This window comes from Myxocyprinus asiaticus, chromosome 6 (genome assembly GCF_019703515.2).
Source record: "Myxocyprinus asiaticus isolate MX2 ecotype Aquarium Trade chromosome 6, UBuf_Myxa_2, whole genome shotgun sequence".
In the NCBI taxonomy this organism is placed as follows: domain Eukaryota; kingdom Metazoa; phylum Chordata; class Actinopteri; order Cypriniformes; family Catostomidae; genus Myxocyprinus; species Myxocyprinus asiaticus.
In genome coordinates, this window is record NC_059349.1 from 44,734,618 (window position 1) to 44,747,950 (window position 13,333).

Consider the following 13,333-nt stretch of genomic DNA (forward strand, 5'->3'; position numbering starts at 1 on the left):
CTGGGTTTCTTGCATGTGTCATTGTGGATTGGGCAAGTAATTCTGTTTTTTGTAAAAATGTATGCTCTTTCCTTTCCTAATGATGCTGTTAAGACTTCTCTGTAAGTGCTGGAAAATTCCCAGCATAATCCGTATACGCTGTTAAATTCATAATAATTTTTTCTTGAATGCATGAGTGTCCCTGTTTTATGGATATTATTTCAGCTCATTATTAATATACAGCTCAAATGTATTCTACAAATGGAAAAAAAACTCAAGATAACATACAGTTTTAAAACCCCCATACAGATTTCCACCAAATAAAATTTAGTTTATTAGACAATCAGTGTAATTATATATACACGCTGCATTTACTGGCAAACACACTTATTCACATCTTTTGTTGTGACTTATAGTACACGTGTTCTTCAGCAGAGGGCAGCACTCCAGCACATTGGCATTCTGACTGCACACACTCTCTCTCTCTCTCTCTCTCTCTCTCTCTCTCACACACACACATTATGACATCATTGATCTGGATACCAGGAGGACAAAGTATTGGCAATGATTACATCATCCTTTAGCTCAACCAATCACCAAGCAGACGTTTAACCTGTGCGTGTGTTTGCACTTCTATATGTGTATGTGTCAGACATTAGAGCGCAGACAAAAGATCAACATGTCTAAAAACAGACAAAAAGGGAGCGAAACAGAGGACAAAGAGACAAAATAGCAATGTCTGGACAATGAAAGAAAAACATATGAATTAATTCTAACATAATTTTTTTAAAGGAGGGGGAACATTTACATCTCATGGCCAAAAGTATGTGGACACCCCCTTCTAATTAATGGATTTGGCTATTCCAGTAATTTCCAGTTTGGGGAGGAATTTTTTTTGTTCTAGTATGACATTGTCCCTGTGCACAAAACGAGGTCCATAAAGAAATGGTTTACTGAGTCTGATGTGGAAGAACTTGATTGGCGTGCACAAAACTGGTGATCTTTGAGATGAACCCCAACATAAGTGCCTGATCTCACTGATGCTCTTGTGTCTGAATGGGAGCAAATCCCTGCAGTCATGTTCCAACATCTTCCCAGAATAGTGGAAGCGCTATGGCAGCAAAGGGAGGAATTATTGCCCATGGTTTTGAAATTAAATGTTCAACAAGCATTTAAGGGTATGTTGTTTGGGTGTGCACATACTTTTGGCTATGTATTGTATGTTTTATTGACATGGTCCATGTTAGTGTGATCGATTGATTGCGTGTGTTTGTGTGCTCACCCCTCAGGTCCTCTCCGATGCCAAGAGCGAGCCCGTCTTTGGTCCATTGTACAATGCCGGTGTAGTTGAACACCACACAGGACAGAACCACTCTCTCCCCAACCACAACAGACTGGTCTGCAGGCTCCTGTGAGAACCGCGGACCGCAAAATACTGAGAGACACAGACAAAGAGAGAGAGAGAGATGTGAGGTTCCGCCTTAAATGTCTATATGTACAGTATATAATGTATACTGTAAAATAAAGGGTTAGTTTATCCCCCCCCTTTTTTATTGTATGACAAAAGATGCAATTAAAGTAAATGGTGACTGAGGCTGTCAGTCCCTAACACTCTGTCTCCTTTTATATTCCATATAAGAAAGAAGGTCATTCGGGTTTGAAACAACATGAGTAAATCCCATAGTATCCCCTAAAGTATATCATCAGAAAGGAGTTTAATAAAAAGGTCATTCTGACACACATATACCAGACAGAGGCACTTGAGGCCAAATCCCAAATATTTTCATGATTACGTCATTGGCAAAGAAATATTTCTGAAAATTCTGTCACTCTTCCTTTCTCTCCCCCTTAGGCACACTTCACTCCTCCAGGATTATTGGTAACAGTCCAATTAGCTAATTAAGGCAAAAGTCGTTAATATAAGGCAGGGAAAAAAGAAAGGGTTCACCTCCAGAGAATTTCACTTAAAGTCAAACTCTTCCTCACACAAAAACAGTTCACCCAAAAATGACAGCTCTGCTATCATTTACTCACCCTCATCCAAATCCAATCCAAATCCAGTCATTTACTCATCCTTGTTCCAAACCTGTTTTACTTTCTTTCATACATGAAACGTAAAAAAAGAAATGCAGAAGAATGTACTGGACGCTTTTTTGTTTTTGTTTCCATATCACAAAACTAAATGGTCCAGAGGCTGTATGATTCTGTACATTCACATCATTAAATAAAATAATAATAATAATATTAAAAATAAAAAAAGCACCATTACGACTCATTTTAATCTATAGCTTTGTGTAAAAAAAAAAAAAATTTACTCTAAAATGGACTTCAAAAGTCACATGTACACCATCGATGCCATTTGATGCCAAACACCATAGGTTTTTGAATTTTGTGACCAAACGCCTTTAATGACAATGGCACCATATTTGATTTTCAATAAATAGTAAGTCTTTCAATTTTAAACTATGAAAATCCATTATAAAAATAAAAAAATTTTCATGTTTAAAACTGTGATAATCTACACAAAGAGTGAAATAAACATAGACAATTTAAATATTTATTTTGTGAAATGATTATTAATTTTGCCAAATTAAGCAAAAAGTAATATTATTTGTGTGTATTTATTTGTGTTTATTTAGGATAAATACAATTTTAGCTATGAAATTCATCTTAGAGTCATTACAAATTTTATTTCTATCATTTCCACCTCAGAATACAGAATTTGAGATACAGTAGAAATGACATGATGAGTGGGAATTTTCATGACTTAAAAAAAAAAGAAAAAAAGCCCTCTCCTTTAATACATATGCACTCACTGAGCATTTTATTAGGAACACATATACACCTACTTATTCATGCAATTATCTAATCAGCCAATCATGTGGCAGCAGTGCAATGCATAAAATCACGCAGATATGGAGCTTCAGAATGCTCAAAGTAGCTTCACTGGGTTAACTATTCATCAGTGATGAAGATGTGCCCTTAAAACAAAGACTAAACATCTGATGTCTGGTTCATAGCCTGATTCATCGTCTGCGAGTCTATGTGTGTGTATTTTCAAAAACTCTGAAGTATTTCCAGATGCTACAGTATAAGCAAAACATCCCTAAAGTGCTGCTGCAAAATTTTAAGCATTTAGAAAAGCAGAGCCAAGTGCAAAACGTCATTGAGAGACAGAGAAATGTTACAGACACGATTACAAAAAAATGAAGCAACCGGAGCAGGATTTAGATGATTTTCACTTTTTGAGTTGCAGGCCAATGTTAATTACTTTATAAAAAGAAAAAAAAGAAAAATAGAAAAGAAAAAAGTGAGATTAAAGGTGCTGTAAGTGATTTTTTTTATTTGTATGGAATGGTATGCAGAAAATGTTCCTTCTCCCTGAAAGATATCATTGAAATAAGTGCCTCGAGATATCTCATAGATATCTCACTATGAATATCCGGTCTCTGTGACAGTACTGTGCAAACAGCGAACAAAAATGTGGCCGAGGGCCGCGGACACATTATTTGATCAGCCAATCAGAAGACTGATGTGCTTTCTGCCTGTCAGTCATTTTGCGCGTTCTCATAGTTTACGTTGTAGTTGAAGCGGAACATTCAGGTTTAAAGGGGACCTATTATGCAAAATTCACTTTTACATGGTGTTGGTGTCGGCAGTGTGTGTACACAACCACCCTACAATGTTAAAAGTCCCCCCACTCCTCTTTCTTGTATTTCTATTAATCAAAAACAGTGTCTAAAAATGATCGGTTTTCGTTTCTGCTCTAAAGTGACGTCACTTTAGAGCAGGCCACGCCCACGACTGGTGACGGACTCCACCCTATTATCATAGATCCTCCCCCAAGTGTTCTACACACAATCCGCCGTTTTTTTTTTCATGCTGGAGCAGCTACGGTGGGAAGAATAATGTCTCAGCTTCATAAGCTTCATAAGTGTTCTGTTGTTGGCTGTAAAAGTGAACATAAGAGTCTTCATGTACTCCCAGCATCAGAGCCACTGAAGATGCAGTGGATAAGTTTTGTTTTTGAAGAAAATGTGCCCCAAAACATACAAAAATTAATTTATGTTTGTTTAAATCATTTTACACCGGACTGCTTTGTGAATGAGGATCAATATTGTGAAGGTTGCACAGGAAAGGACGAGTCGGGAAGCTCAGACACTGTCAAAGTAAGGCTTTTATTTTCTGCCCTCTGCACAGCCTGTACACTCTCTCAGATAGCTTCACCAATAACAAAAGCTCTCCATAAACTTCTTAAAAGACATGCAGCTTTTTGACATTCAGGACACACGCCAACACTGGACTGACGTGTCGTTCTCTCTCTGCTTCTGACGGTGGCGTGGCTGTTTATATGCCACTCTCCCCAGCTCACTGAAATTAGAGACAGGTGTTAGACATAATTTAGCTCCGATGTAAGCGCCCTTACCGCTTTCTCTCTCTCCGGACGGGCACTCGACCACGCCCCCGCTGCCACAAACATAAAGCAGGATTTTCTAAATATTTGATTCTCAAGCATGGATCAGTACCAACTGTTCGTGTTCCAGCTTTAGTATCGCACTTTATATTTTGTTAATGTTTGCAAATTGCCTTTCCGAATGTGCTTGTTAGCTGATTCCACGGCTAATGCAGCTAAAGTTACCATTGTCTCTGATTGTATTCACGGAGACCAGAGCTATGTTGTTATTTTTACGCTTACTGTCTGTATAATAATAGGGGGCGGGGAGCAGCAGCTCATTTGCATTTAAAGAGACACACACGAAAACAGCGTGTTTTTAATTCCACCTAAAAAGAGGCATTTACAACATGGTATAATAAATGATCCGTGGGGTATTTTGAGCTGAAACTTCACAGACACATTCTGGGGACACCTGAGACTTATATTACATCTTGTAAAAAGGGCAATAATAGGTCTCCTTTAATGTCATATTTAGATTTATAACAGTTTTCAGCTAAGGCACTATTTTGCTACTGTTGACAACCATAAGAACCAGGGACGTGACGTCCATATAAACAACGTAAGCAGTGCTTACCTAACGGAAGGGTGAAAAGAAAAATGACACTGAAATATTTAAATATAATTGTTAATATAAACTACTGTTTTTGTTCAAATTCATCATCTTTCATCACAGTTGAGCAGCACAGACAGTTTTTCATTTATTCGCTTTGGCGCCACCCTCAGGTATAAGCACTTTTTATGCTTTATCTGATTCAAAGCATTGTTTACAGCCCTTTCATTCAACACTGTATGTTCATTCAAAGTCACACCCACTACTACAAATGGCCAAGGTAAGCATGCTTACCAAAATGAGTAAGCCAATCAGAAGCTCCTTCCTTCAGTCATGCTATCTAGATTTTAGTTTTGCGTCAACACGTTCAAGTTCACGTAACTAATGCGTTATTAAGCACTAAAATGTTTATCTGCAGTGTAAGCATCGAAGACCTGTGCGGATGTGGCTAAATTAATTTCAATAAAAAATGGAGAAAGAGAGGTATATCGAAACTTTAACAAGTGGGCAACTTATACAACAAAGTGATGATGTTCATTCGCAATGAGAGACGCATGGATTTTGTGCTCAAGTAAAGGTAAGTTAATATTTATTAAAAATCTGTGTTGTTGATACTAGGTCATAGATACTATGTTATTGTTTCTGGTTAGTCTGAGGCTAACCTGGAAATCATCCTTCATGTGTTATGTCTGTTTTACTGTTCTAACTTTAGGGCGCAGTGTCTGTTTAAAAATATATTAAGGAATGTAGACTGCCATGTTTATGTTACATTTTCTTTGTGCATTCAGGTTAAGATTGTCTTTGGTGGTCAGATTAGTTAATTGCTGCTGTTCATTCCAGTGGTTCTGAACTGTGGGAAGAGTGACGTGTGAGGACTATGATGCTGAAACATATAGCCTGCTGGTAGTATTTTCTTTTTCTTTTTGTTGTATGTCAAAACAAGCTCTTCTGGCACTATGGTTCATTGTATGATTTAACAGACATAAACATGCTCGCCTCAATATATGACAATCTTTAATTTGTGTGATATGAGCAATATTACTGTCCTGAATTTAAAACAATTTGGTCATGAAGTTCGCCACTTACATTATTACCGCCTTACAAGTAAAAGAGCCAATCACCTTTTAGATACAGACATCGCCTGTCAATCAACTCGAGAACACACATGCGCATTAGCTATACAAGCCGAGAAAATGTCGTTTATTTTATTTATTTTTTTGCCGTAATCTGAGGTAAAGAAACACAATTTATGATACCAGTGTTGTCAGATTTTACTGCTGATTTGAAATATGTTCTTTAATCGTAACCTTGACCAACCATTTTAGAGATTTTGGTCTTTCCCCATTTAAGTAGCAGTACATTCATGACTAGAAATAGCTTCTCGAGAGCATTCCAAAGATGGCCGCCAGTGGACTGACTTGCTAGAAAGACTTAGGTACTTCAAAGTCCCTTTCAAGGCAAGTCATTTCACTCGGAGGCCATCTTTGGAATGCTCCCGGGCAGGTTGGACAACTATCTTCTATGTAAACAAGCAGCATTAGAGTGCAGCTCCTATCTACTTCAATGGGGAAAGATGAAATCTCCAAAACAGCTGATCAAGATTACAATCAAAGAATATATTTCATATCAGGAGTTAAATCTGACAATAATGGTATCATAAATTGTGCTTTTTTTAGCTCAGTTCACATTAAAAAAATGCTATTTTTCAAGCTAGTCCAGCTAATGTGCCTGCGCGCTCTCAAGTTGATTGACAGGCAATGTCTGTATCTAAAAGGTGATTGGCTATTAAAAGGTGGTTAAAGTTTGTTCACTGGTGGAGCAAATGTAACTGGCCATATTGAGTAATTATGAAATTATGAATTGTTGACGCTGCTCTTTTTTCCATATAAAAAAGTGAATGCGTCTTTCGTGTTCCACGGAAGAAAGAAAGTCATACAGGTTGGGAAAAGCATGAGGGTGAATAAATTGTCAGATTTTTCATTTTGGGGAAAACTATCCCTTTAAAAGTTGTAAACAGTGTTATTACATATAATTTCTAAGTTCAACTTCTACAAGTTACATTTTCTAGAAACTTCTCGTCACCTTAGTCAGTGTCTTTCTTTATTCTATTCTCAGAAAATAAAAACAGTCCGAGTTTGTTTGTTGCCTTCAATCCAGGCCAGATTTTATTTGTTTGTACACTTCTAAGATTTTTTTCAAATCCATTTTCACACAAACACTTTCTCATTTATTTCCCTTCCATCTGCTTCTAGCCATATTTTATTCACTTTCATTTCATTTCTCTGCTGCGCTAATTGCTTTTTAAGTGTAGTAAATATGCTAACCTCTCTGCACACATCAGCTCTCATTAACATCAGTGAGTGAGCACAGTGCCTGTGTACATACATACTGTTGCTACTGTATAGTTTGGGGACAAAATTGTCCCCAAAAGTGTGTGAAAACATACAAAAAGCTCCCTTTGGGGACAGTCAGGGACTTCCTCAATCAAAAAATCGATTCACAAATAAAGCAAATACAGTTCTTTTTATACTAAAAATGCTAAAAACATTTTCTTATAGGGGTAGGGTTTGGGTGTGTATTATAGTTAGTCTATGGTAATTATAATTTGCTTAATATAAAAACATTACAATTCTGTGGTATGTCCCCATTTAGATGCCAAGTAAATGGTGTGTGTGTGTGTGTGAAAGTGTGTGTGTGTGTGTGTGAGAGAGAGAGAGAGAGAGAGAGAGAGAGAGTGTGTGTGTGTGTGTGAGTGTGTGTGTGGGTGGGTCTGTTTTTTTCTACATTGCCTACAAGGATAGTCAAAACCGAAATCACTCACATTGTGGATACATAAGGAAAACTGCTTAATAAGCATACTAAATAATGTCTTGATAAAAATAATCATAAAAATGAAAAAAGTTCAGGTTAGGGCATAGAAAATATAATTAGCTCAGTATAAAAAACAATAGAAGTCAATGGAGAGTTCCCATCGTGAAAAACTAAACAAATGTCTGTCCTGACTCCTATTGTTCCAGTTTGTCTTTCTCCTTATCTACCTGCTTTACAGTATTGCTTGTGCCTGTATGTGGGTCTATATTTCTTTTTCTGTTTTCTGATCTCTATAGCAAAAGTGTGAATAGAGCTCCCTCACTCTGTCTCCCACTCATTCCTGAGGGAAATGTCAGTGGAACAGATGAGGGACACAAACAGATAAAAGATACTTTTATTTTTTGCTTTTATTTTAAATCTTACTATCCCCTCTGACTCCAACCCCTCTCTTTCCCTCCTTTAAATACCCTTATCTTTTATTTTTCTCCTCCTCTTTTGCTCCTTTCTTTTTATAGCCAGCGTTCTTGCGCTTGTGTTTAGAATACTCCTCTACCTCCTCCATCTAGTCACTCTGTTCATTCATACAGTACATTCACACCTTTGAGTTGATGTGCACTTTCCTTTGTCTTCCCCTCTGAATTCTAGGCTACACATTTCTTACACACCTGTTCTTTTTTCTTTCTTCCCTCCATGTTTGTCAATTTTTCTTTATCTCCCTCCTTCACAGTTATTTTCCTTTCTCTCTTTCTTTCTCTCTAATAATGTCTTTTTCTTTCTCTAATTAATTAACACATAGACATTCTTTATCTTACAGAATGTTTAAAATCGTGTAGAAATTTATTGTAAACATTATTTAAAAATTATGGAGGCACCCGTTTCATAGGCTCCATTTACACCTGGTACTAAGATGCGTTTCGGGTGATCCAATCAGAAGTGGTCAGTGCTAAATACAGGTGTAAACAGGGTCCAAGACGTTTTTGTGATCGGACCACAAAAAACATATACAGAGGTAGTAAAAAATGCATGTGACCACATCACATTTGAGGTGTAAATGCTAATCCGTCCTGATGCGTCCTGGATAGAAGCAAAGCACCTGTCAACCAACCACCAAGAGTTTTAAATTTTGCTAGAGTGTTTTTCAAGAGTTTTGAATTTTGCCGGTTATGTGCGGCTTTAAAAGGAAATAATTGTCAGATCGGAAAATTTGAAAAGCATGTACATAGGGGGCCTGGGTAGCTCAGCAAGTAAAGACGCTGACTATCACACCTGGAGTCGTAAGTTCGAATCCAGGGAGTGCTGAGTGTCTCCAGTCAGGCTTCCTAAGCAACCAATTTGGATTTTTCTCCCCAATTTGGAATGCCCAATTCCCACTGCACTTTAAGTCCTCTTGGTGGTGTAGTGACTCGCCTCAATCCGGGTGGCGGAGGATGAATCTCAGTTGCCTTTGCGTCTGAGACCATCAACCCACGTGTCTTATCACGTGGCTTGTTGAGCACGTTACCGCGGAGACATAGCGCGTGTGGAGGCTTCATGGCATCCACGCACAACTCGCCACGTGCCCGACCGAAAGCGAACCACATTATAGCGACCACGAGGAGGTTATCCCATGTGACTCTACCCTCCCTAGCAACCAGGCCAGCTGAGCTACCCAGGCCCCCTTTTTTTTTTTTTTTTTACTTTTTTGCACTTTATCATCATGCAGTAATAAACTGACGTAGTTATAAATGTATGTCGTCATGAAATAAGAGATCTTCCCCTTGAAATCTGAACACAAGTGGTCACAGGAGATGGATTTGAGTCACATGTTAATTACACACACACACACACACACACACACAACTAAAATAAAAAAATAAAAAATCTGTAATAGCTACACTTGTATACCAAAGTCTGTGTAAAGTACTTACCAAAAACAACAAACCACAGTACTCAAAATGTACAAAAACACACACATGCCACACAATGTTCTTCTGTAAATAGTAAATACCAGCATGTTGTGTACAGGGGTAATAAGGTTTGAGACATTCTGCAAAATCACTCAACTGTCCCTCAGCATACTCCTCAAGGGGCCCTGGTGACCCTTAGCATTAGCTGTTGCACAGAAACAGGACAGCGTAAAAGATTTGCCAAATGTCCTTCATTTCATTAATATTTAATTTCACACATTCCTCTCGTCCCAGGAATCCAGAGTATAAAGTGATGCTCAAAGGAGCAGATGAGAAAGAGATGTAACCCCAGAGAAATGCTGCTGAAACATCTTAATCTCCTCTCTGATATGTGTGTGTGCATACCAGTCATTTAAAAATGAAATTTATGCTGAAATCAGCTTTCAGTGTTGCTTAACTCTGTGATTAGTAAGCGTGAGGAATGAGTTTAATAAGTGTCAGAAATGGGGTAGTCGCATGGCGCCATGCGAGGTTCGGATGTCTGAACGGCGAGCTCTGTGCACTTTGCTAGTTTTAACACTATTAATGTCATAAACAGGTGAGATTCGATACACTCTGTTCCATAACTGTTCTAGGAGGACAATATGCCAAAGAATTCAAAATCCTTGGGCTCTGGAGACATTAAAAGACACTTACGTGCTCAAGCTAACACCCCCCCCAACCGGAGACCTCGAGCCCAGGAGTCGATTTGGTCGGAGAACTGCAGGAATTGCGGCGAGAAATGTTGAACGTGTCGGCAATGCTGATGAAGGTCATTGTTGACTTGGAGGATCTTGCTGTAATACGTCAATCGATCACTGCCATGGAGACAAAATTCACTGAGGTGGTTACAAGAGTGGGGGATGTCGAGAAACGGATCGATTATCTGGAGTCATCGGAGAGGGAATTATCTGCTAATCTGCTAGCAACCAAGGTGGATTTGGAGCGTGTCTGGGAGAAGTTGGAAGACTTGGAGAATCGTAGCCGGCAGAATAACATCTGAATTGTTGGAATTCCTGAGGACGAAGAGGGTCAAGATATGGTGAAATTCCTGGACGGGCTCTTTCGGAGTCTGCTCGACATAACGGGCCATAAGCTGGAAATTGAGCGAGCTCACATGGTTTCGGCTTGGCGATCCGCTGAGGGAGACAGGCCCTGATCAATTCTGGTCAAATTTCTGAGATCATCCGATAAAGATCTCATGTTACGCGAGGTGAAGATTAAAGGAAGGTTTCTTGGAAGAACCACAGCATTTTCTTGTTCCCAGACTTTGCAAATTCGACAAGAGAAAAATGTGACCGATTCAAGGAATGCAAGAAACTCTTACATCAGCGGAAGGTTGCTTTTGCAATTATGTTCCTGGCCAAATTAAGAATAGATGCTAAGGATGGCTGTAAAACATTTACATGTCCCCAGCAAGCGATGTCCTTCATAAAGTCAATGGAGTGAATATGTTATTTTGTGGTACTCACGTTGCAGCCGAGTGGACCGACTCACTGAACATTCACTTGATATTCCGAGGAAACTGAGCACATTTTTTTGTTTTGTTTTGTGCTGGTTAAGCCTAGCAGCTGGAGTTTGTTTTGTGAAGTAACCCTCCTTCGGTACAGTTTTGTGGGTGAATCTGCACGTTCTTTGTGATTATGCCTCCTATTGGCTGGAGTTTGTTTTGTGGAGTATTTCTTGCAAGTCATTGGAGTGAATAGGTCATTTGTTGCACTCATGTAGCAGCCGAATAGGCCGGCTCACTGAACATTCGTTTGACTGCCTGAGGAAAATGAGTGCCTTTTTGTGTGTGTGTGTGTGTGTGTGTGTGTGTGTGTGTGTGTGTGTGTGTGCTGGTTCCACCTAGCGGCTGGAGTTTGTTTTGTGGAGAAACACCTTCGGGACAGTTATGTGGATGAATCTACACATTCTTATTGTTTATTCCATCTATTGGCTGGAGTTTGTTTTAGAGATTAGAGAAATTTGGGGTTTGATTGTTGCACTAATGTTGGAATATGGTCTTTTATAATTTTGTTTTTGACACACAATCAATTTTTTCTATTATGTCAAAATTTCAAATGTTATTTGAGTAGATTGTCTCTCTCCACGTGGAATGTGAATGGGTTGGGGCACCCCATAAAAGAAGGAAGGTTATTTCTCTACTTAAGCGTAAGTAATATGATATAGTGTTTCTTCAAGAAATGCATCTTAACCCGCAGGAAGCTGAAAAATTTAGGAAGATATGGGGTGGACATATTTTCTTTAGTGCTGGCTCAAGTAAGAGCAGGGGAGTCATTACACTGATAAGTAAGCATCTACAATTCAAATGTCTCAAACAGATTAAAGATAAATTAGGAAGAGTCATTATTGTTTTAGCTGAAATTCAGGGGCAAAGGTTGATTTTGGCTAATATTTACGCACCTAACGCTGGTGATCAGGGATTTTTTTATAGATCTTGAAGGGATGTTGCAAGCTGCTGGCACCCCTCATGATATAATATTGGGAGGAGACTTTAATATTTCGATGGAGTCCTTGATCATAGTGAAGCAAAAGTGTGTAAGCCCCCTAGAGCAACATTGACGCTTCACAGGATGTGTAAAAATCTTGGTCTTACAAATATTTGGAGACATTTGGACCCATCTGGTAGGGACTATAATTTTTTTCATCAGTCCATAAGATTTATTCTAGAATAGATTTTTTTATATATATCTAAGTCCCTCATTTCATCTGTTGTTGATTGCTCAATTGGAAACATTTTAGTCTCAGATCACGCCCTGGTGAGTTTAGAGGTGTTGCCACATATGGAGAAAAGGAAATCATATAGTTGGCGCTTTAATGTATCCCTTTTGCAAAATCCTGACCCATGTTCCAACAAATGTTAAAGGCTGAAATCAATGTTTATATGGAGACCAACTGGAACTCAGTATCCTCTGTGAGCTTGGCTTGGGAGGCACTTAAGGCAGTTCATAGGGGCCGGATCATACAGTATGCCTCATTCACCAAAAAATTGGAAGGGAATATTAAAAGTGCCGAGACAGAGCTGAAGTGCCGAATGTCGTTTGATGGCCTCAGAGAATTGACTCGATTGAAATACAGATATAAATCTATTTTGTCACGGAAGGTGGAGTTTTGGCTATTCAGGGCAAGACAGTCATACTTTGAGTCAGGGCACAAGGCAGGAAAACATCTGGCTTGATATATAAAACAGAGAGAGTTTTTTTTCTACCATTCCCTCAGTGAAATCTGCAGGTGGTGAAATATACCTCAGCCATTGATATTAATAATGCTTTTAAAGAATTCTATCTTGATCTCTATAGTTCCACATCTTTGTCTACTGATGAGGATATTAGAAATTTTGTAGAACCATTCAAACTTCCTAAACTGACGGCTGAGCAAAAAAATTATCTTGATTCTGAGATAACCTTGGAGGAGCTTGGTGAGGTAATTAAGGCCTTATGGCCAGATGGCTTTGCCGCTGAGTTTTTTTTAGATCTTATGCTACAGAACTGGCTCCACTTTTGCTAGAAGTTTATACGGAATCTTTAAAGAATGGAAAGCATCCGCCAACCATGACGCAAGCCCGGATCAGTCTGATTCTTAAAAATGACAAAGATCCAAGCGAGTTTA

At 38.7% G+C, this 13,333-nt stretch overlaps 1 protein-coding gene across 5 annotated transcripts in view; it reads right to left on the minus strand.

Moving 5' to 3' along the window:
• The window catches only part of LOC127442779 (kin of IRRE-like protein 1), a 74,058-nt gene that overhangs the window by 26,935 nt on the left and 33,790 nt on the right, over nucleotides 1-13,333 (minus strand). For all 5 annotated transcript variants that reach the window (XM_051700963.1, XM_051700962.1, XM_051700960.1 and 2 more), the window contains exon 2: nucleotides 1,262-1,414. In XM_051700963.1, coding sequence (XP_051556923.1) covers nucleotides 1,262-1,414 — 153 coding nt within the window. The remainder of the gene's footprint in view (nucleotides 1-1,261; nucleotides 1,415-13,333) is intronic.